The sequence below is a fragment of the Phaenicophaeus curvirostris genome, chromosome 13, assembly GCF_032191515.1.
Source record: "Phaenicophaeus curvirostris isolate KB17595 chromosome 13, BPBGC_Pcur_1.0, whole genome shotgun sequence".
NCBI classification, from domain to species: Eukaryota; Metazoa; Chordata; class Aves; order Cuculiformes; family Cuculidae; genus Phaenicophaeus; species Phaenicophaeus curvirostris.
In genome coordinates, this window is record NC_091404.1 from 21704294 (window position 1) to 21729248 (window position 24955).

The window sequence follows — 24955 nt, forward strand, 5'->3', positions numbered from 1 at the left end:
GAAGATGTTAAGGAGCATGAATGCTTTCCAAAGGGAAAGAGGGGAGTCCTATTCTTCCATCCAATAAAATTTAAAAGGCAAGCATCCAAGCATTCGAACATAGCACTGAGATAGCTTCAGTGGAGAGAAACTCACAGGCAACGCATTAAGGATTACAGAAGAAAACACTTCTATCTTAGAGGGAAATCCATTTTCTCAAGTAACCACACCTGCTTCCCTGTTTACCTTATGCCTGGTAGAGCAGCACAGGGGAGCATTTCATCCCACCTCACTCCTGCTTGCCAAGTGCAGGCTGGGATTTGCTGCTCCCATCACAGGACACGGGCAAGAGGAACATGTGTCAGCCTTCAAACCCAAATTCTTGGGCTGCAGCTTTCCCCCAGATTTAAAAATCATCCACAGCAGCCTCTGCAGCCAAGAAATTCTGCCCAGTCCTTCCCTTGCTTTCCAGACACTGCAGAGATACAGTTGGCAGCCCAGTTCTGTCTCAGTCGTTTCCATGGAAGGAAAGCAAGGCTTGCCATGAGAAATGCAAGGAAAGGGGCCACAACACATCCAAACAAACCACAAAGCATCTTATCTCTCCAGCAAGCCTTGACTTGAGTGATACACTAGATGTATGCACAGCAAATTCCACAACAAGGACGTTTGTGTGTTTGCCTGACACTGACCTTTCTCTCCTTGCCAGAACTCTGAGCACTGCAAGTGACAGGTCAGTGCCACCTGATGGGAGAGCGGCCAACACGGAAAGGGAAGCCAGGCCCAAGAGCATCATACCCAGGGAGACAAGGAGCAACAAAGGGGACAACCTGTCCTTTGGTAGAAACAGGCACAGCCCTGCATGTAAGGAGAGAATGACAACCCTCACTGAGTTCAGAGCCTTCAAAAGAGGGGGAAAGGGCAGCAGTAAGATCTCCTTTTTTACTTCTTGTCCCCGACTCCATGGAGCAGCAGCAAGCTCAGAAGTCAATACAGCCTTTCCAGGCTAAACCAGGGATCATTTAGCCCAGGACATGAAGCTAGAAAGTTTTGCAACTAACTTCCCCTGCCCCAAAACCAAACCAACAAAAAATAAAACCCAACTACGCAAAGATGCTAGCTTAAAAAAAAACCTCAAAATGTTGCACACACTTTATTTGCCAGATGGACACAGCTGAAGTGAATCTTCAGCTTGGTTTCACAGAAACTCTACAGAAGCCAAGCACCCACCAGCACCCCCACACCCTCCGCCCACCTCCCACCTGCCAGCAGCTTGTGCTCCTGTCAGGCTGTGCCTACACCTCCAGCAATGTGCTCACGCAGGCATGCTAAGAAGGAAGTGGTTTTCTACCTTGAAGTACGTTGTCTGATTTCTTCTGCACCACACAAAGGATAGTCGGCCCCCTTCCCCAGCCTAGAGGCTCTCATGCAGATGTCCAAAACAGCTCCGAGCTGCCATTCATGCCACCTCATCCCTGGTTTCTGCACAAGCAGCAGCCAACACTGCGCTGATGCAACAAGAAGTTACACCATGTGGTTGCAGACCTCCACAGCCAAAAGCACAATCGGACCTCTCAGATACCAGACCCAGCTCCCAATCACTGTTAGAGCTTCAGTCCTTCTGTGGGCCAGTTCAAACACATAGACACGGTTGGCACAAGGCAGACTCACACCAGTTCCTTTGGGCCGAAGACACTGCACACAGCTCTGACCAGAAGAGCTCTTCTGTAACCTGTGGCTTCCAAGAGGCCCTACATGGACAGCTCAGCATTACCGTATTAGTCTGCTGCTTCCCTGAAAACAGGTGAAACTCATGGTGTAATCCTGTAGTTCTGAGCACACACATGGATGTGGTTTTAATGATGCTGCAGTTCTGGGGTTGAGAGATCAACTCCACTGCCATTTGAATCAGATTTGATGCATCTAATAAAATAAGGAGGAAGAAATTCCTCTATGAAAGAGCAGGACAAACAGGACAACTTGTACTTGTTTCACTTTATCCAGGTCCACAGGCCCAGGCACAGAGCTCTTCCCCAGAACAGATGCAGTGAGCACAAACCTGCAGATAAGGCAGTGACACCACGTGTTGCTCCATCTCAGATCCTGCCTTGGACAGGCCAGAGGCTTGGGGGAAAGACTGTAAGCATGCCTCAGTTTCTATGTCTCTCAAACAAGACCACGCTGTGACCGCTCTGATCATTTCTTCTATGTTCAGCAACCTTGTGAGAATCACTACAAACAAAAGGAGCAAGAGCACAATAATGCAATCATAGGTGGTCCAATACTGCAAGAAGGGAACAAACCAAATTTACCACTCAGCTTCCCAACAGCAGCCACCCCTGTCAGGGCAGCTGCTGTCTAGCTGGGTGAAGGCCACCAAGCAGTTACAGTGCCCCAGCCAAGGCCTTCACTTGCAGATGCTTCTCCTTCACTCACTCAAGGATGCTTCAGAGATGGATGTGAGAGCAGCACTGCTGCACACAGGGTACAGGCAGCCTTCACCATAATCTGCCAGCTCACAAGCAGTATGTTCCATACACCCTTGACCCTTCAGTCAGTCTTGATGATTGAACATCAACCCTGGCTTGTGTTTCTCTAAAAGATGACGCACAACCAGAGGAAATGGCAATCGTGGCTGCTGGTAATTTTCCAACCAGCTCTGCTCACCAGGAAGCTTTATCAATGCTGTTGACACCTGCTCAGAGCAAGTGCACTCTCAATTGAAGCTGGAGGTACGATTTCTTCCAAAATACTCCCAATACTCCTTTCTGTAGTCTCAGCACTACTCTTTGCTTAAAATCTCTTCATTCTTTTATCTACTTTTTCCTATATCCAGTTTGTCCTGCCATCTATCCTGAGGAAGTCCACCTTAAAATTACTAGTAGCTGTCAGAAACCCATCACTTGGCACTAGATGTTCATTCAGGCATCATTTAGTCATAAGGACCTGCACCCTTGTCCACAAACAGCACTCAAATTACAACTGCAGACCTGCAGGAGAAAAGCCAGCCTCAGCCTAACATTCAATGCACTGAAGCCTGGATCCTTTTCGTACAGATAGTTTTTCTGCAAGGGAGACATTAACATGACACACGGAGTCAACTCAAAAGGGCGTGTGGCAGTCATGGGCTGACAGTCACAAATTAATTACAATGTTCTCTGCCACTTGTCACATGATCCAGTTATACACTAGGATAAAATAATTAGACTGTCTGCCCAGACTGAGTTACATACAGCTGCAAAGCTGGCACACAACAACAGCCACACTGATTGTACAGCGCAAACAAGCCATACCTCAGTTATACTCTGCTTTCACATCAGGAGACAGTCCACTTTCATAGATATTCAAGCAGCTATCATACAGCTACATAATTATCGTACCTGGGCATGTATGTTACATTATTAAGCTTTGCATGATGTTGGAAAACAGCTGTTAGATGCAGCTACGTAATAAGAGAGCTACCGCAGCTTGATGCGCCAGGTCTGCAGCCAGGTTACAGACAGGAGTGTCAGCTTCTGGGACCAGCCAACATGAGAAAGGTGTGGGGGGGACAGTCCTTATTTGGTGTCTCAGACTACACTACTGGTTCCATGACTCAAAGCTGACTTCAAGAGGACAGTGCTGTCAAAAGGCAGTGTCCTACCCTGCTAAACAGAGAGGAAAGTTTTGAGTTGCCATACTTACTAACTGCATCATACACAAATTGACATGAACTGATAAGCACGGCATCAAGGGTGTTCACATTCCAGTATCGTTCATCAGAGAAAAAGGAGCGGCTGTAAGGGTACTGAGCCCACCCATTTGCTCTCCAGGAATCACACCAGGCCACTCAAAAAAATACCCCACCCCCATGCTGAAGATAGAATACCTGTATATACAATAAATGTAGTCTTACCTAACCGGACAGCTATGAAGCCTCTGGGGTCTCCACAGACACATGCAAGGGGGTGCCATGAAAGCTGGGCCACTCCTGCCAAAGAGTAATCTGGCCACAAGCAGAGCCCTCAGACCGCAGCTGAAAGGCATCTGTTCCCCTAAAAGCAAGGGCACTAAAAGCAGCAGGAGCCTCATTTGGGGTTGGGGGGGGGGGCTGCTCTCAGACTGATGCGACCTTCACATGGAGGCTGTAGCAGCTTTGAAGCAGTTCCCCTAGTGGTGGTAGGGGTTTAGGAATCCTGGAAGGAACAAACAAGAAAGACCCACCTATGGAAACTGGATCCGTGCCAAGCCTGGTGGGGCTTGCAGAAGCGTCTGTTGCTCCACACTTCCCATTTTGCTTATGGAGAAGTTCAAGATTCTCCCCTAGCACTAGATGTGAGCACTGACATGATGGAATCTCTGCTTTGTTCTGCTGCGTGACAACCAGGAGGCAGAGTCTCTGCAAAGTCCCTCGTCACACTCACGTTGAGGGCAGCTGCAAACGAGGCCACAAGGTTTGTTGTAGGAGCGCAGCAGTAGCCGTGCTATTCCAGCAGACACCGTGTCCCTGGGACCTCAGGAAACGCAGGCAGAGATGGCCACTGCAAGGTGGCTGCAGAACAGGTTGGACTGAAGTCCCCAGCACAAGGCCAGGGCAGGACAAACCCAGGACACCAGGGCACACAACAGCAAGTTGCAACAGCAGCTCCTCCGTGTCTATCTGACTGGTGCATTTGCAAGTTAAACACGAGATGAACTTCTATTCGGTGTCTCCACAAAGCAACCTGAATTCCAGTACTGGCTCCAGCCAGCTGGGAGGGCTGGGCAGCGGAAGAGGATGGTATTCCAACAGTTCCTTCGCAGGATGTGTGCAGGTAAGCTCTCCTTTACTGCGAGAGTGCTGCACGGCTGCCCCCCCAGGAATCACGTGGCAGAGCTGTTCAACTTGAAGACACAGCATGAGACTCTCAGCCACCCTTTAGTAACCAGCCAGACACCAACTGCTGGATTTCTCTGAACTTTATTGGCACTTTAGGAACAGGGTATAGATTTTAACAATTCCTCCAAACAAGAAAAAAATGCCTTAGCATTAAGTTTCTCTCTGCAGACAAGCACATGGACCCATGAATTACTCCACAGCCTTAAGGGACTGATGTCTTATTATAATCCAGTAAAAAGACTGGTCAAAAAACTCAACATAATTTACAGCATCAAAAATAAAACAAGAAAAAACAAGCCAAGAAACATTTGATAAAGTACTTCCTTCCCTCCATGCCCAAGAGGAGCAGTTACCCAATAAAATCTGAACATGGAGAGGAAGAACAATAATTCACTGTATTCTAACAAATAAAAAATGTGTCTACAAATCTCACCATAATACTGAAAGCTTCTTACATTAGTTTTCTTGCAAAATATCATTTCTTTACAATACAGTATACATTTCCGAGGGAAGGGGGACCATAAACACATCCTCCATCCCATGACTAATATTTTCTAATTGTGCATAGCTAGAATTATTGAAATCAAATATCATTAGATACCACTGGAATATAATACTGGTTAAGAAGAAGGCAGGGCTGAAACAACTACAAAGAGTTAAGTGGACTCACTGGCACAAGCCATTCCATCCCTATATTGGACCATTTGGAATTAGAACAATTAAAAAAAACTATAAACAGAAGTCATGCCAGCATCATAATACATGAGTTCAGCAGTGCTGCGTGATCAAAGCAGAAAAGGCTTACTGGTTCATTATTTGAACACATTCCAGGCACCATACATCCACTTGTTAGGAAATTGTTAAAATGCAATAAAGGCTTTTCTCCCCTCAAATGCATCAATAGTTGCCACAGACAGAGCAGAAGTGCTGAGAACCAGCTTTAAAGCACCAAAACAGAAGTGTAAAGGTTGTCTGTTCCCCCAGTAATGAGTCTCTCGCAGAGCCAGTGCCAACAACCCTTCAGTACAGAAACGCATGAACCAGTTCTGACAGACAGAACTGCAAGCTTTCATCAGTGACTTCCAAAGCACCGAGACATGTGGTTTCAGACAACCAAGCACTCACCATGTGCCCCCCAAAAGCAGGCTGTGTCCAGGGGAAAGGCAGCTCCCATGTGACCCGTTGGGACGTTTAGAAGCAACACACTAAAGAATGCTTCTAACAGAGGTTGGTTGGTTGGCATTTGTGTGGGTCCCCAGACTTGTATTACTTCAAAAAAAAAAAATACAGCACTGGTAAGGTTGTTTCCAGCCCAAAGGATTCTTGGGGAAATACTGCAGTTTATTAACACTATTGTGGAACATTTCTTTTTGGCACAGTCCCCCCCCTTACCGTTCCCAGAGAGCGAGGAGCCAGAAGGCCTCTAGCATTCAGTTGTTTCCCTTCTCTCACCACTAGTAGTGACACCATTCAAAGGGGGAATCCACAAAACAGAGAGAAAGTAACAAGATTTAGGATGGTGCTATGCAAGATGCATCACAGGCTAGCCTAATGACTTCCTAGAGGGACAGGCTAATCCAAGGAGAGCAAAACGAAGGAGGACTCCATTGTAGGTGGAATCCACTTTTAAGAGGCCTCTCTGAAGGGTAAGATATCCTTCTATGAAGGATCAAGGCAAAATCCAATTCAACCCTGAGCACACTCAGCTGTTTCCTCCCCAGAAACAGCAGGAAGAATTCTGGGCAGCTATGGCACAGATAACTTGGAAGACAGGAGGTGTTGTAATACCCATCAACTGGTACAAATGGCTCTCAGGGCCTGACCCGCAACCCCTACTGTCCCATTTCTAAAGAGACAAAGTCTTGTATTTGCAAAGCTACAATAAAGCAAAGCATCCTCCTGGGGAAGGAAAAGCACTTGAGCCAAGGATCTGGAAGAATGCTACTGAGGATTAAGGCAGCAGTTGGATAAATATCTGGATCCTCTCTCCTCAAAATGCTGCTTGGAGCCAGGAAAACAGATGCAATCTTGTACAGGACCCAGATACAAAAGCAGGTTTTGGTCCCTAGCTGCTGATCTCTTTAGTTTAAAACCAGGTGCAATCATAAAAAGACACCTGTGCGACAGCAGATCTATACACAGTCATAAGGCACCAGTGACTATGTCCTAAAGAGGCCTCTTAGGGGGGGAAAAAAAAAGAACCAAACAGATCATATTCACATGATTACATACGCACTGGTTCAGCAAAGGGGAACACAGCTAAAGAAACTGTTAGTCTTTTACGTTTCTACCTACCCCTTTAGGTTTCTGTTGGCAAACCCAAAAAGGAAGGTAACGTTCTTCATCTCTCTCTGCTTCACTGGCTACATCCAGTTCAGACAAATGGCAGTGAAAAAAGCCATTCACCAAAGACAAAACTTCTGAAAGTAGGGAAGTCGAAGTTCCAAACCACACTGCATCAGTAGAAGTATTCCAGAGGCCTCCTCATGATTAGAAAATTCAAAGTTTAATTATTGAACAACAAAAGGTAACACCAGCAGGAATACCACTGAACCTGTTTGGTCTGCTTACACTTGAAGGGCTTTGGTATTTTAGAGAAAAAATCCATATTCTACCTCCATTCCTTCTTCCTAAGTTCCAGACTTCCCTTCTCAACTCCACCATTTAGACCCTGTATTAAGTCAGAAATTCAGATCCTGGCTACTAAGCTCAATACTGAAGCTCGCACAAGTTAGTTGGAAGGCGAAGTGTCAAACTGTTAGCACTTTACCATGCATAAGTCAGTATGAGTGACTACCAGCATTCCCAGCCAAAAGGGAGGGCAGCAACATGGCCAACTTCAGTAACCAAAACACACAATGCAGTGAGACTTTACCCAAAGCCAAACAACTTCAGATTTGCCCCAATAGCTGTTTGCTTTCCCAAGCCACCCCAGAAAGATGTAACTACTGTTCCTTCTGTTGCTTAACTCCAGCATTTGCCCAAAAGTTGACAAATAAGACCGTGGTCACTCTTCTGTAGTGGTTCCAGCGCAGCATGATTATGAGTGAATGACAGGAGAGGATGGGAAAGAGGGGAGAAGAAGAGTACAGGGCAGCAGGTGCAGGAGAGAGTTTACATGGACTCAAACTCATCAATGCGCTGCTTGGTGTTGCCCTGCCGAATCTGACGGAGGGTCTTGTACTTGTCTCGGCCCAGGCGCATGTTCTCAGCGTGGATCATATCATTAGCTGTCTTCTTCGTTTCATCCCGAGCATTTGCCAGCTCCGAGGAAAGAGCCTTCAGAGAAGGGGAAACATAGCAATGGGTTAGTATATGCCAGAGACTCAAGGCTGGACGAGGAGGTCCCCTGCTGATCCTGCTGAAGATTCAATATCCATAGAGACAGAAAACATAAGCCCAAATATTTACATTTCTGGGCAACCTGCTCTAGCTGACCCTGCTTGAGCCAGGAGGCAGGGTTAGACGATGATCTTAAGAGGACCCTTTCAGCCTAAACAATTCTGTGGATATAGTTCATATTTTTCCCTAACATTTAAAGGCAGAAAAACATCAGGCAATATGTCACCCTATTTATCGTGGTCTAGCACAGCAAGAAAGACCATCTCCTGTGTACTTCAGAAGACTCAAGTGGAGGGATCTGTAAAGACAACAGGAGCACTCTGCAGAATTTGAGCAGTAATCAGCATCTACCACAAGAGGAACTTTGCTGCAGAAGGCAAAGGGCAACTCTCACCCTGCCTGTGAATAACCGCCACAGCAGGGTGCAGAACAAGTGGAGCTGGAGGCACACTGGGCAGCTCACAGGAACTGTGACAGCATTCATGAGGAATCAGCACCAGAACACTGGAATCACTTACGAGGAGGTGGTGCAGTGCTGCTCCCTCCATGCCGAGCCCAGTGGGCTGTGCTCAGGGATGCGCAATGCAACCCAATGAGACAAGGCTGGCACAGACGGCAGCTCAAGAGGAACTGGACAAAGTTCTCAGATTCCTTGCAGGACCAGGAACAGCTATCCAATGGCTAACAAGGCTCTCACAAGCACACTATATCAGATCCTGCTTTTTGGCACTGCTTGAGAACACATCGCTACTCCTAGGGATGTGGAAGTCAAGTGCTAGGGGACAAAATCTGCTCAATGGTGAAGTTGCTATCTGGCAAGATCACGATCACCTCTCTTCTCCCCCCCCTTTTTAAAAATACCAGAAATACCTCCCAACTGCAATTAATAGCAAGAAGAACAGAAGCAGCCACCCTCTTTGATGCCAGCTTCTTACCTTCAAGTGTTTCTGGACCCGTTCATTCTTCTCTGCTTCAGTGGTGCGCTCCTCCTCACTACGGTCCTTGATGGTAGCCTCTGACCGTAGCTCAGCACTAGCTTCTGCTGCATTCTCATCCTGCTCATCATCATGCTCATTCTCAGAGTGCATGGGCTCAGGGACATGAGGGGTGCTCATGGCATGCTTCAACTCCTCTTTAGTCTTCTCTAGGTCTTCCTGCACCATCTGTGCCTGCAGCAGGGCACACCACAAGTTAGGCAACACCATCTCAAGTGCACAAAACTTCTCGCAGAAGTGCACAGAAATGCTTCTCAGTGCTTACTGCAGGAAAGCTCTCACACACTGAAGGGGTATGTTCCAAAGCTGCTTAGCCACAATCATTTGCAAAACTTTCTGCTGGCTAGCACTTCAGAGATATGAAGAACAGTTATCATCCACGGAAAATGGGCTATGGGCCTAATTAGACAAAATATTTCTTACAGGAAGTTAGAATAGGGCACTCATTCCACCAACAAGAGCACAACAGGGTATCTGCAACAGCCTCAAGCTTGAAGACACTCAGTCTAGTATGGTATCTAGTGCAGTAGCTTAGGTCATGACACAGACCAAAGAGCAATCCCACAAAAAGTATTGCCATTTGCAGATTCTGCTTTACCTTCTGTTGCCACTCCTGAGCCTCACTCTCTTTCTTCTGCCTAGCCAGCTCCAGTTGTGTGATCCTAGTTGTGAGTTCTGCCATCTCAGCAGCCTGCAAAAGAAGGCTTTTAGTGGGGACAAAAACTTGCTAAATGAAGCATTTAGTCCAAGTCCTGAATAAAAACAATATCTCTTAACATCTTTTTGGTATAGAGAAAGCCTTACTGTAAACCTCAGTCCCACCAATATCTCCATGACCCAAAGGAAAAGAAAGCCAAAGAAGTTCTGGGTTTTGTTGTGGGGTTTCTGTTTTTCAGGAAGTTAGATGCCCAGTCTGTTGCTATCTTCCCTATCTGATTTTCAGTTTGCCCACTTACCAGCTGTTCCTGGGTCTTTTGTTGATCATGAGATGCTTTCAATAGGGCTTCCTTTGCCTCTTCTGCTTCTCTACGTTCTTTAGCCAGCTTCTCTGCTTCCTCCTGAGCTCGTTTTCTCTCCTGTTCCAGCTCCATAGCTCTGCGGGTCTGTTCTTCCAGTTCTGAAAGAACAGAGGAGCACATTTGAAGAGAGATAAGTGAAGAATGGCAGTAGAAGAGGAAGGTGCCCTTACATCAACATCTTCGATGACGGCTTTCCTTCAGAGGAACAGTTAGGGGAAGGATGCAAGCAAGTGCCCCATTTCCTCCTCTCCACACTGTAACTGGGGCTGGAATACTAAAAGCCAGGCCTGTTTCAGGCCAACAGATTACTTGTTCAATTGATTTGTAGGCAAATATCAAAATTTTATCATTACAAAGGCAGAGAAGCATACAGCACTTTGCTTGGGCAACACTGTGCCATAACCCCAGCCAAGCAATTGGACATTCTGAACCAGGGTAATGGCTTTCTGATGCCTTCCTCTACAGACGTACTGTGATAAAGCTTCCAGTCAGTGCATGAAAACTGCAAGGCACTCTGGCCACTAGAGGCAACATGGCTGCCACCCAGCTGTGTAATGCAAACTCTATCACCTGTTAGTATACAATAATGGAGTATCAGATGGCTCAGAAATGCTTACAGTTTTACTGTTTGAAACCTTCTCACTCAGACTGTGAATTTAAGGGAATACCAGAACATTTCTCCTTACCTTGCTGAGCTTTCTTGGTTTGCTCCTCGATCTGCTTGAGTCTCTCCATTAGCTCTTCCTTCTCACGTTCAATCTTCTCTTTCTCCTTTTCTGCCAACTCCCTCTTCTTCTTCTCATTCTCCAGCAGGGCTCTGGTGAGGGAGAAGCCATAACGCAATGTCACATTAACAACTACTCAGACTGGAGCACTTCCTAATGAAGCCAGGAACACAGAAGAGATGTGCACTACAGCACTCGGCTCACAAGTTTTACTCCAGACATGCCCCATCATAGAAGCACAGCAAAAAAAAGCTCTGCTGGCATTCATCTCAATGGCAAGTGCATAATAGCAATGTTACAAAGGAAGTCTCCTTTGCGGTTGGGGTATGCCTGGGACAAAGCAATCGTGAGATAGTAGAATTTTCCGTTCTAGGTGAGGTGGGGGATTAGCAGAACAGTCACATTAAACTTCCTCTGCCAGGGGAGGTTCAGGCTCGACATCAGAAAAAAAAAAAATTTCATGTAAAGGGTCACTGGGCACTGGAACAGGCTGCCCAGGGAGGTAGTTGAGTCACCACCCCTGAAGGTATTTAAGAGACGGGTGGATGAGATGCTGAGGGGCATGGTTTAGTGGTTGATAGAAATCGTGGGACTTGATGATCCTGTGGGTCTTTTCCAACCCCTAGTGATTCTGTCACATCAGGATCCATATTAGTCCTGTCAAATACACAGACAAATCTTTTGCTCCAAGAAAATGATGGTGGGTCACAATTGTGATGAGTGCCATCTCCACCATCTCATTAGATCTACTGAAGCAGAAAGCACTTTGCTCTATGTTTGGTTCTATAATTGCCAGCAATTTATCTAGCACATGATGCTATTGTGCAGTGACCAGGCAATTCCAGGTAACTTGGAATCCAACCAACCTCTCCATCTGTTTCTGATGCTTCTCTTCCCGAGCCTGTGCTTTCATCTGCTGCACCTCAATGGTATCTGGTTTACGTCTGCGCATGTAGAGCTCATGGTTCCCCATGCAAAGTGCCAAGATTCGTTTGTTAATCCGTAACCGAGGGGCATAAAATACGAAGTCCTTAGGACAAGAAAAACGCAGCATTAGACCTGTTCTTTCACTATAAGAAGCCCTCTGTGTATGCAATACACTCTAAGGCCCTAAGTTTTCTAGAATTGCTAGCCAGCTTCTTTCATCTGTGCCTAACACATCAGCAGGGCTAGTTAGAGACCAATGTTTCAGGAGTTAATTTTAACCTGACCATTACACACAGGGCAGAAGTGCTCAACTTGTTACAGTGCATTGGGTTTCACTGTAAAGCATCCTTGGCACAGAATACAGTGCTGTTTCATTATAAATGCCATTGGGGCTGGTTTACCAGGCACACAGAGTAAGACAAACATGATGTTCAGTGGATAAATAACTTTGCTCTGTTAAAAGAGCAACAGCAGAGCAATAAATAAGCCCTAAGGATTAAGCCAATCATGTTCATCATAAATTTGCAAGAACCCCTAAAAAATTACCTGAAGCTTCAGCTTGAAGTGAAAAACTGCAAAAGACCATCCCACACACTACTAAAGCAAACAGGCCACAAAGGAAGTGCTCACAGTTAACATCAGTGTCTCAGGTCCTTCACTGTACTATCAGAGAATGTGAACAGCCTCAGGAGAATTAGAAACCTTAAGCAGAGAGTTTCTCCTTGCCACTGACGTCAAACAGCTTAAAAGTTATACGGCAAGAACCTTCCTAGCCAGAAACAAATCCCAACTATCACCTCACTGCCATGACATCCATTCTGTGCATCCCATCCTGAAGACATCAAATGCCAGAGCACTGCTAAGTCAGTGCTGACATTATTTATGAAAAGATTGTGTGCAGTAAAAAAATCATTCAGCTAAGCCACTGAAAGTTCAACTTGAACGTTGCTTCTTACTGGTGCTTTCTTGTCAATAGGCTTGATAACAAATTTCTTGTCATTGAATGAGATATTCCTGATCTCACTCCAAGGGAATCCAATTTTCGGTGTTAGCCTGCAGAAATGGAAAGCAAAGGCAAGTAAGAATAAAGCTCGAAATTTTACCAAATCTGTCCTCATATTTCAGTACTTGTATGTTGATTGGAATAATTAAACAAAATCAGTCATGCAAATGAACTACCAACATCGGAAGCAGTTTTTCAATCATGCCCTTTTTTTTTGATGAAAAACAGAACTGGAGAATGCATCTGTGGCAGGAAGATGTGGCAGGAAGACCAGGGGATACAAGCAAAACTAGCTTGATAGGATTTGACAGTTTATTGTATTTACTGGTCCAATGCAGCACATTTTATGGATCATTCTGGTAGTGTCAAAACCACAGCCAAGAATGATACAGAAATTATAGAGTTTAAAGACTCAAATTCCAGAAAAGTCTAATTTTTAATGCCTTCATAGGAGCTGAAGGCAATGATGAGGAGAGGGTGGTTATTACCTGTCATTCTGCTCATAAATGTTGAGTCCAAGAGCATCTACACCTAACCAGAGTTCTGAGCCCTTCTTGTTCTTAATGCTGAAGTAGTTCACACCATACATTTCCAGATCCTGTGCAATTTTCAGGTACTCCAAGACAGCATCTTCTCTGCAGCACACAAAAAGAAAGAAGATCTTGAGTTTATAAGCCATTAGAGCAAGAATGTGCTGTCTTCCTACATGGGCAGAGCAGCAACAAGTTAGCAAAAGTTCCAAGCATCACCCTAGTAGATAATGACAAACTCTGCAGACTGAGTTTTGTTTTGCTAAGAATATCAGCTGACGTGGACTAGCAAGGACAGAGGCATGGGCACCTAGTTCCTCTGAGCAGAGTAACCTGAAGAATGCTACCTCATCTTGAAGAAAGCCACAGATCTCTGCGTGCATTCACACATTACACACTAGCATATATCACACTACTTCAAATACAGCGGTATCACACTGCATCAGTTACCTAATCATTCCTCGATGTTCTTCATGCCACACTTGGATCCGCTCTTCCCATTGGTCCTTGTTAAGCTTGTGCTGCTCCAGGACTCTAGAAATTTGAGTACATGGGAAGTTTGAGACCAGTCACTGCATTTACACACACAGTCACATCACTCTCAATTAATGCTTCATTAATTACTCTGTTGGCATCACAGTTCCCCCACAAAAACATTCCAGTAAATACAGTTCTATTATAAGGCTAGAGACATGCTGGTCAGTAGGCAGAATTCTGACAAATGACAAGTCATATTCAGTCGTGCTTCTCCGTGGAGTATTACATTTTTTGATTTTGAAGCTTCCCTCCCTACTTCTGATTAGAATTCCTCTGTAGCAGTAAGATATTTAAAGAACCTACCTCTGTGGAAGTAGTTTGTCACTAGCCAGGTAGCCAGCCTTGTGCACCTCTTTGTTGAAGTCTCCGTATTTTGACTGGACGGCATACGAAGCCAGAAGTACAGCTGTTTCTGGAGGGCAATAAATGTCATCATTCAGAATTGCCTCCTTCACTTGGAGGAAGAAAAGGCGCTGTGTGATGTCCTGGATCAGCTCTTCTGCCACGTCCTCTGGGTAGAATTTGGCACGGAATTTGAAAAGTAGGGGGCTTTCTTTGCGTACATCCTGTGCTGTTACCTGGAACAGAGTTATTGGATTTTATAACCTACACAACAAGTGAAGGGGAGCAGGTTTATGAACAAAAAGACAAGCATGTACCAGAAACAAATTCTCCTTTCTACCGCAGAAGTGAGTGGACATAAAAACAAAGCTTTTCAGTTCCTTACTGCTAAATGCCTCCTTGCCTCTCCCTGCAGGACTTATGACAAGCCACAAACTATGATCAGTGCTAGGTAAGTTACTTTCTAGGTTTCTCTCCAACCAAGATGCTCACGTGAACACTCCATTAGTGTGTTACAGGGAAGAGTAACAGATCTGCCTGGATAACAAACAGGACTAGATGCAGGAGGAGCAGGTCAGACACTACAACTCCTTGTGCCTTAGGGAGGGGGCTGTGGACTGAAGGAATGCAGCATCAAGTCGCTGATCTTGCAGTGCTTTAGGTGTGGGAAAAAGCAAGAACAGATCCCCGACAGTAGCATGGAGACTAAATTCGTATTTGCCCTCCAAGAGAAGTGAACACAGGACAAGCGAGAGCTTGAAGTAAACATACCTTTTTGTTCAATTTCAGCCATGTTGAAAAGCCCTTGGTGTCCTGATACTGAAGTCCAAAAAACCAGACCTCTCTTAGACCAATTGTCTTGACGACCTGGAAGACAGACAATTAGCAAGATTCCCAGCCAGATGTGCCCATCTCTGTGGCGGCAAAGGATGTGGTAGTGGTAAGTTCGGTGGAACACAAAGATGACCAGTGCCCCAACCTCTGCCTCCCCTGCTACAATGCACACACACTGATGACTGGGCATCTGAGGAGTCTCAAGTGGGAGATGTTTTGTATTCTTCCTTGTCCCTATTCTCTTCAAGGCTTGTTGCTATTCATAAACAACACCTGGGATACTATTTCCTTCAGCCACTTACAAAACCAACATCTACAGCCAAAACATGATGCAACAGGTCTGACTTGGTGTAATGACTGCCAGGAACCAACCACACAGCTCATTTCCAGGTGCACCCCTCACTTATGATGCAAATGAAGTACTCCTAGGCAAGCCACAGAGTGCCCTGCTAGGTCATGTCCTACCAGGCTGTGCTGTTACAAGGCCTGTATTCTACCCAACAGACAGCTGTGGACAGGCATCCGTGCAGCTCAGTTCAGAATGGCCCCACAATGAGGTACAGCAGCAGGTACATCAATACGCTGGCCCTTGGGGCCAGGACAGAGCCACCACAGAAATTAACCTCAGTGCTGTCAGCTCTGTCCTCGGTGTGTCCCCAGCACACCATGGATGCTAATGTAAATGAGAGTTAGGAAGACTTAAAGCCATACTGTAACAGCAGACAAGAGCCTGGGGAGGGCAAGGCAACTGCAGTGCAATGCTGCTTCTGGTAAAAGGAGGGGAAAGTTCCCTGGTAACGCCTGTTCACAGCGCCAGGCCACAGCTCTGTGTCCTGGCAAGCCCGGGACATGCCACAGGGTGCGGCAAGGCTAGAAGCTGAAATTCCAGGTCTCTCCTGAACCCCCAGGAGCTGTTCTCATACCAGCGCACAAGGCATGTGCCTGTCACCTCCATCAGACAAGGATGGAGGAGGGAAAGGACACTTGTCTTCAGGGCAGCACTGTACCTGAAGTAGTGCACTGTCAACTGCTTTTACACACCAACAGCTGGGGATTGCAGCAGCCCCCTCCTCCAGAGGCATTGGCACTCTGTGCAGAGGGGATGCTGCTTGCTGTGGGGACACCGGCTGCCTCATCACTGCAGTTCCTGTGCCAGGTAAGCAGAAGTAGGTTCAGTACCACCTTGTCACATGGTTTATGATTGCTCCCTTAACGTCTGCTTCCTTTTAAATGGCTTTTCTGTTGAATCCTATGGATGTACTCTTTTGCCTTCTGATGGTCTCTTGGTCTGTCAGGAGGCAACACCAAGGACATCGGTTCCCCGCAAACACATTACTAGTTAGATTCTTTAGCGCAGGATCAGACATTTCTTCTGGCCTTACATCACGGCCCTAAGCCCCTCCAGGCCCATGAACCAAAGACAGCTTTCAGCAGACGCACGCTATTAGCAGCACACAGAGACAAAACCCGTGCAAGGTCATGTAGTCTGCATATAACATCCCACTGGAGTGCATGAAATTATTCTGTCTGTCCTTGCTTGACGGCAAACCTGTCCTAAAGCCCCTGCAGACACAAGCAGAACAGGGAGTGGGATGCAGACAGCTAAAGAGAGGTATCAGAGTTTGCCGTGTAGGCTGAAAGCAGGAGACACAAGGAGAGGAAGAAGTGCTGTCCCGGAGCCGAAGGAAAGCTCTGTTCTCAGCAGCATTACCATCTGAATGGGAGGGAAGCTCCCCCGCTGCATGTGTCTGCTTGCCTGGCTTCCACTTGTCAGCAGCTTACGCCTGGGAATTCAAAGAGCCAGACTGCCAGCAAGGAACTGAAAGGCAGCACACTGAGGCCCTGCACAAAAGGACTTTTATTCCACAGCAGAAATCTGCACAGCAATAGCAGCGACAACAACGACTCAACAAAGAGGGGAGACAGCACAGCACACAGCATCGCCTTCCCAAAACTGCTGCTGACGGGAACCGAAACACAGCACAGTTCCTGCTGTAGGAATTACAGGAGCTGTAAAGCAAGGCATGTCATGGCTTGTTAGTCAGCACACAGACCCGGCCTGACCAGCCTTCATTCTCAAACTGCTTACCAAGTAAATGCACACGACAGCAGCCTCTGTCAAACAGTGCAGAGGAAACAGTTCTTCTCCTCCATCCTTTCCACTTCAGCTTTAGCAGGCTATTTAGTCACGTTCAGAAAGGGAAAAAGCATGACGCAAGGAGCTACAGCTGCAAGGAGTCTGGCTAGCAGTAAGCACAGGGTGTACAGTGCTTGGAGCCCTGAGCAGCCGAGATGTTCCAAAACACAACCACAACCATTACTGGCAGCAGCTAAGGATGGGGAAAGGCTGGCACACTGGACAGGAGGAGAGCACTGCTTAAACACAGACCACTATATTAAATACCTGAAGTGTCACTCTCCACCTGAGAGCGTAAGTATTTCCTTCATGCCAGGGAGAACACGAAGTCAGCCCCTGGGTCTCATTCAGCCTGCAGTATAAGGCTCAATCTACAACTGGCAGCAGATTGCAGCAGCCTTTACATCCAGTTGTCCCACGGTACATTGGCCAAAGTCTTCCTAATGTCACGTTTCTCTTTAACCTGTAACTTGGCTTCATGGCTCTTAATTGGACAGAGATCATCTGTAATGAAACTGTGTTCTTTTGGTTACTCTAAAGGAATTAGGACTGCTTTACCAGAAACCAAAAGAAGGGGCTCTGAAGGAGAATAACAGAGTAAGATGCCAGCAGAACCCAAGGTTAGACATGATCAGAAACACAGCATTTGAGAAGCTGCCTCACACAATGCATGGGGAACACTGACGAAGGGAGTATGTTTTCATACTGCAGAGTCAAAGTGGTCAAGTATTCTGTGACCAGGCTGTGTGCTGCCCAAGAAGCCTGGAAGAGGCCATGTCTACTAAGCCAAGGCTGCTCTGGAAAACATTCCAGAGAGTTGTAAAGCACTCAGGCAAGCGAGTTCCTTATCTGTCTCACTGCCTAAGGCACAGGCTCACCCTCACAGCAAGCCAAAGTCTCACTGATTCAAGCTAGAATCCATTTACCCAAGAAAAGGAAGTTTGAGAGGAAGACAAATTGGAAGAACACAACTTCAGAGCTATCCACACCCCTAAGCAGCTAAGGAGCTTTGCCAGAGGAATGGTTAAATGTGTAGGAGACAGAAAACAAAGTAATGCTTTGCTTTACACACTGGTCTCCAGCCCAGCTGCACTGCTGTCTGACACAGCAACATGCCAGGAAGAAAGAAAGCAGCTACCACCATCGCCGTGCCTGTGCCCTGCAGCCCCGAGAAAGCAGCACCTCAAGGAACCTGTGAAGCAGCCAGGCCTGTGGGACAGGCAGCACCCCTGACCTGATGGACAAGGCCCATCCTCAAGCTCTCCCAGCCCATTGCCAGCAGCTGAGGAATAGGAGCAGAGCTCCTGTGTTACCAGCAAGTCTGTAAGCACCTCAGTTCAGCAGCTCATGCTGAGATGCACAAGGAAAGAGGTACATAAGGAAAGTTGCAGAAGGCAGCCAGACAATCCTCCTGTCTCAGTTAATCCAGGTTTTGTCTGTGCATGCAAGCTGAAGCTACCTAACCTAGAGCCATACAAGCCATGGTGATAGGGGGCTATAGGAAGATCTCTAGTAAAAATCACAGTTTTACTAGACTGCATATCAACTCAGTGGTATTCCTACAGCTAGCTCCTTCGGGCAGAAGACTGTGTCCAAAGCAGTGAAGCACCTGCATTGTTCCATCACTACAAAAATTCACTTTGATTTAAGCAAGCAGGAAAGCAGGAAATGAACATTTCTACCTCAAGCCCATTCACCTATTACTATGGAACTTTAGATTCAAACTGCTCCCCTCCATGAAGCTACTGCTTAGGTACAGGCTTTCCAAGACTCTTCTGAATCCTATTCAGAGTAGATCAGAATTATGGGTGGTATAAAGATTATATTTATTCTATCTTCAGACACAACAAGTTGAAACAAATTCAGCCTAAATGTTACTGAACAAATGCAACAGCATGCACTGAGGTAGCTGCACAGCTAGAAACTTTGGTAATACTTAGCAGCTTCCTTTTAGCTTAACTTGGAACTGACAGCTCAAAGTGAAAGGGCACTTGAGGACAGAAACATGCAAGGTACTTATTTTTTTCTGTGAAAGAATCAAAAAATCAGATTTCACACCAGAAGGTCAATGTGCTACAAAAGCAAAACCCCAAGTTTGCTTTGTGGAGAAAACTCTCCCTTCCCTCAAAAAGGCATTTATGAAATCAGCTCCTTTTTCAGACTCAGCATCAGGCAGAAAATACTAGATTAGCAATTCCAGGAGCACACCATAGTTTAAGGAAGCCAGAAAATAACAGCCATAACTTTGTTCTTACACACCCCATCATGGAACCCAAGACCATCTCAGGACAGAAACTGAGTGAACAGCGCTTCAGTCAGGCTCCTTGATCCCATTAGCAGGGAGAGCAGCTCTGGACTGGCCCTCCACAGGAACTAATCCACACAAACAGCTCAGCCATTTAAAACATACTGGATAAATGCCAGCTGGCAATATATTCAAAGCCTCATCCCCATACTAATGGGAGCAAGTTCAGTATTTACTGTCAGCTCACTGGAGGTTCTCATGTTCTGGTTTGGTATTCCCTTAGCTCTTTATGCTAAGGTCAATAGCTTGTTTAAGCACCTCCATATACAAGAGGTAATGCTTTCCTATGTGTAAGTCTAACTATAGCCTCTTTTGCAAAGAGCCTTGAATTTTCCACCCCACAAAAAAAAAAAAAAGAAAAAAAAATGGACAGTCTGTTGTGTGTCTGCATTTAAAGACTAAGATGAAATGTTTCCCATTGTGGTGGGATCACTTCTGAGCACCTGGTGGTTTCCTTGGATAATGTGAGAAACTGTCTACTGAAAAGTTGTTATCATGGGAAACACCCACATGAAGAAGACCCCCCCGCTTCAAAAAACAGTTTACCTTCTGATGAACTTGGGGGTACCTCACATCTGCTTCACCAGCACATACTTTCATGAACTACCTATGGTAGAGTTCCGTGTTGCACACACAGATTCTGGACAGAATCCATCTCTCGTATCTATCCATTGAAAACTGTCAGATTTGAGACCACACAGGACTAAAATAAGTAGAAGCTACCGTGTAGTACAACAGACAGCTGAAAACTACATGCAACTCAGAACTTCCCTGAAAGCCTTTCTCATTTTCCCATTATGAAACAATGCTATTACAGGATCTCACTCTATTCCTTCGATTTCAGGGCTGGGCTGCAAAGAGGAATACAATATCTAGTGCTGAGCCATCCAGCCAAGTATGAAAGAAAGTAGCAGTTTGTGGTTAAACATCTAAAAAAGCCAAAAAAATTAATTAAGCCTGCTGGCCCCAGATGAAACAGCTGACTTGTATGGGTGGGTCAGCCCTTAGTTCTCCCTTCACCAAGATTGGTCCTGTGTAGAGCTGGCCCTAGAATGCTCAGCACTGCTGAACCACACCCATGGCTGACATATCTGGTCTGGCAGTTCCTTCATCTTGTCTTCTGTTCCAGATTCATTTTACTTTTCTTTAAGCTATGAACTTACTGTTCATATTTTCCCCCAAGTGGCAAATCCATGGCCTTCTGGATTACAGCAGAGAAACTTTGTGGAGCCTGGCAGTTTCAGCTGCTACAATTGATACCATCTGCTATCAGCTGATCCAGCTTGGGGCTGCACATGCCTACCTGCTCCCATCTGGAGCATATCCAGGGGAAATTTGCCCAGCCATCAACTGCAGAGGAAAGGTGAAACGCCCAGATGAAGACAGCCCAGTACAGCATCATACATAACTTCCAAGATTGTCCTCAGAGCCGAGTGGGAATGTAGAATATCACTTCACCTGCACTGAAGGTGCAGGTGAAACCCAGGTGAGCCTCTATTTTAGAGACCAACTACTCTCTGAAATCAACTACACCATGCTTGCAAGTAAGCCAGCCAAAGGCAGCTTACTAGCTCCCTCCTAAGTCTTATGAACTGTGACTGCAGACATATACTGCTATCCAGTTACGAGCTATAGCACCAAGGCAGTTCATTAGAGGTAAGAATAACTCCTAACACATTCTTAGAAATAAAAAAATGCAAGGAAAAAGAAAAGCATAATTTTATACTGTGCTGAGATCTCTTAAGTGTGTTATACACACTGTCACTTAACCCATGAAGTCCCCTGGAAGTTATTTGCTGTTGCCATAACAGAATCACATCTGTATCAACTTCAGATCCTCTACAGCTCCATCACTCACCTGATCAAAGAGTTGCTTCCCTGTAGTGTTGGGCTGGATGGCAAACTCCAGCTCTGCATCCATGGTGGTGACACGTACACTGATCTGCAAGACACAAAACGCATGGTTACAACACGTGTTCTAAGTGATGCTGCCCAACAGTGAACTAACACCAGCCTACAGCCAGGGACTGGCTCCCAGGCCTCCAGGAACTTCACTGCCAGCAGTTACAAAGCCACCTGCCCTGCCAGCACAGTGTTCCCAGTTTCTCTGTAGAATATAAAGTTCCTGTTGAAAAGAGTTTATCCTCTCTGTTCCCAACTAATATTCCCATCTATAATGTGAGAGCCCTCTACAGATTATGAAGTTTAATTTCTCATGTAGAACACCCTGGTGCCTTTCACAAAATCAGAGATGTTCCAAACTTTGTACACACAACCAGACATCCAACCATTCCATTTGAAGGATGAATATCAAGGAACTCCCGGGAAGCATTAACAGCTCGGCCTGATACAGAGGATTAATCCATACTAACCATACTGTTTCGGTCTCCAATGGTATTTGGATAAGTTGTAAGGCTTGATTCCCTGACATGCTCCAAGAGCTGTGGGTATGAAGCAGACAGCATGCCAGGATGATCTCACATGCTAAGAGAAAAAGGATGCATGCTGAACTAACATGGAGCCATACCTGCTGACACTTCACAAAGCAGTGCATTTCTGTGCAGTTGCCTCCTGCTTTCCAGTTCTTTCAGGGATGCAACAGATGTCTAAACACTGTAGAAATGGTTTAGATGCAATTTAATATTGCAGTCAAGATTTCCTGACAAATTAGACACAAGTAGTACAAGCATGAATGGTCTTCCAGAAGAAACATTACGTGATGCACTATCGATAGGAAAGTGTCACCGTCACATTTGCACTTGTGAAATTCAAGTGGCAAGGATTGAAGCAAGGGAGCTTGCAGCTTCATCACACAGAGGCAGAAAGACATCAGTACATCTTTCACCAATAGCTCTCATAAGACATGTTAAGCAGCAGAGGCATTTCACCTCAGAGATTACTGTAAAGCCTAGCCAATTCCATTCATAACTCCTGATCATTACTGGAAACCGACATTTAGATCCATAGGAGTAAACAGGAATACTCCTGCCTGGATGCAGATGTAAGGCCTGGTCAAATCCATTTCTGTTTGCATACCTATCAACTGAAAAAGGCAGAGCTATTTAACAAGCTGCAGATACTTTAGATGAAACTGTTTTAGTGCTTTTCCATCAAAGAAAAAGTTCAAAACTTAAAGTTGCACAGAAGAGATACTCATACTACACCAAGCCACACCATACAGGCCCTGCATTCGCAGTTCTCTTTCTCGACAAGAACCAGTTACCCCACACCAACAAATCCTAATGTATTTGCTTTTCGGTACAATCAATCCTCTTAGGACTGCCCACCAGCAGTCCAGGGTAGAAGGGGAATTACGCTGTGAACAGTTTCAGTAAGAATTACTCAAACTCACACTTAAGACTAAGCTAACTACATGACAAAAGACAAACAGCTGGAGTAAGCAGAGAAAATTCAAGGAACCACCCAACACTGATGTGATTGCAGCCAGTTTTGATCCCTGGATTTTTACCATGTACACGGACAAATTTCACATCTCCTTTACTAAGAAAGCGGTAGCAGACTGCAAGGGAGCTTCAACCAAGTTGTTCTTCCATAAGCAAGAAGCATTCCACTAGTTAAGCATGTCAAGTGCCAAAAGAGACCACCACATCCAAACATATTTTGCAGCCTCCCAAAAAGCCTACGTGAGCCTAGGCACACCACTATTCTGTACCTGACATCCCTTTCTGATGAACCTAAAGGTTTTCTTTTTCTAAGTTTAGCTAAAAATTTAAGCATGTTCTGTAAGAAGCTCAAGGTAAGCTCAGCACAACAAAGCTGAAGTCACCAAGAACTGCAGTTCCAACTGCTGCATGCATAAGCAATGCCACCTAGACATTATTGGAGCAAAGGTGCCATGAACAAGTAGACCAGGAACAAGCTGGGTTTGAAACCCTCTGAACCTTCGGACACCATGATGCCAAACTGAGGAGAAAATATCCCTTACAAGCAGCAAGGAAAGAGAACCCGACCTAAACTCATAAACAATCAAGCTTTGTTTAAAGTTGGCAGCTTTCCATAGCATGCAATAGCCATAAGTTCTCTTGCTATACCTTCCCAAAATTACTCTCCTCAGGTCCCAGATGCTGACAGCTGCCTAATTTCAGAGTGCTCTGGTGAAACAGGTCACTTGCTAGTCACTTGCTAGAAGGACTAAACACTCCCCAAAACAGCTTTCCTATTTATTTACATTTGGAAGCAGTCTCTTCTGCCAGGAGTGCTGGCTTGTCAGTCTGAGATGCCCAGCACACCCACCAGTGAGCACAGAGATGTCCATAAGCCATGTTTGAGAGAGGTTACATTGAAAGAACCATTAGCAGCAGGTTGCTTTTTGCTTCTTTTAAAGTCTTTCAAGTTCACCTAAAACACCAACGTACCCACTACCATGAAAAAGTCTTTTTGCTTCTCTGTTTACAGATAAAGCACAGTAGCTACCCTTACCCGATACCACCCCTACAGGTGACTGAACAGCAGAGAAAGCACCAGAAAACAGAAATGAAACATCTGTGGCAGCTCTCTGCAACCTGTGCCAAAACAGCTTCTAAGCTATTCAGAGCAAATCAGACAGTAAAATTTAAAATAAAGCTTTAAAATAAAGCTCTTTCACCGAGTATCCTCATAATCCATGCAGAATAAGACTTAAGTTCTAAGACTTAACATCTTTGTTATTGCAGTAAAATAGGGTCCCATGCTGGAACCAGCCAAATTCCTTCACTGTTACTACTCTGATGCACATAAGCTATCTGACTGGCTATCATACAGTTGCCATGTGTACACATCCACAGTTATTGTCCTTCAGTGAGTACAATCCACTGGGAGACGGAGACGTTCCCTTGGCAGAAGCCCCCCGTGCTCCAAATGAGCAGCAACTCAGGATCCTGCACGGGGTCTGCGCTGGCAGCTCCAGCCCATGCTATTTTAGCAGCCAGCATGAGCTACAACACCACAGGAAACAGGCTTCTGCTTCGGCACACCACACCCCGGCACCACTGGCTTCCCTCAGCAAGCAGAGCTAACGCCTTCGGCCACGTGCTGTGGCGAGCGCACAGCCTGGGCCACAACAGTGACAGTTCAGCCACTGGTTTGATCCCAATTTGACACTCAGACAAGAAATTAGTTTGCTGGGAAACTGAGCTTTAAGCCTCATCTGTGTGGAAACAACATACAAAGAGGTTTTTCCCACATGGTCTCAAGCAAGGTTTGTTTGAGACAGTTGTTGAGCTGGAGAAGCAGTGAGGCTCCTACAGTTCCAGGTGGTGGGAGGCACTGCTCTCTGCAGCAGATAACAGCCTGATAACACTGCAGAGCAGAGACAGCTGTACCCAGCATCTTGTTTCCTTTCAAGAGCCTGCAGACTGGCAGAGAAATACTAATTGCTTCTCCTAGCATGTAAAAGAGCTGAGAAATCAATCACCAACGGAGC

The 24955-nt window shown here is 45.8% G+C and overlaps 1 protein-coding gene across 3 annotated transcripts in view; it reads right to left on the bottom strand.

Annotated features, from left to right (window-relative positions):
- Window positions 1-4902: 4902 nt before the first annotated feature.
- Window positions 4903-24955, bottom strand: part of MSN (moesin) — a 35235-nt gene continuing 15182 nt past the window's right edge. For all 3 annotated transcript variants that reach the window (XM_069867968.1, XM_069867970.1, XM_069867969.1), the window contains exons 2-13: window positions 21392-21475; window positions 15029-15124; window positions 14219-14493; window positions 13829-13912; window positions 13337-13483; window positions 12802-12898; window positions 11785-11948; window positions 10880-11010; window positions 10131-10291; window positions 9773-9865; window positions 9115-9348; window positions 4903-8116 (exon numbers count right to left, since the gene is read on the bottom strand). In XM_069867968.1, coding sequence (XP_069724069.1) covers window positions 7952-8116; window positions 9115-9348; window positions 9773-9865; window positions 10131-10291; window positions 10880-11010; window positions 11785-11948; window positions 12802-12898; window positions 13337-13483; window positions 13829-13912; window positions 14219-14493; window positions 15029-15124; window positions 21392-21475 — 1731 coding nt within the window. In that variant the 3' untranslated portion in view covers window positions 4903-7951. The remainder of the gene's footprint in view (window positions 8117-9114; window positions 9349-9772; window positions 9866-10130; window positions 10292-10879; window positions 11011-11784; window positions 11949-12801; window positions 12899-13336; window positions 13484-13828; window positions 13913-14218; window positions 14494-15028; window positions 15125-21391; window positions 21476-24955) is intronic.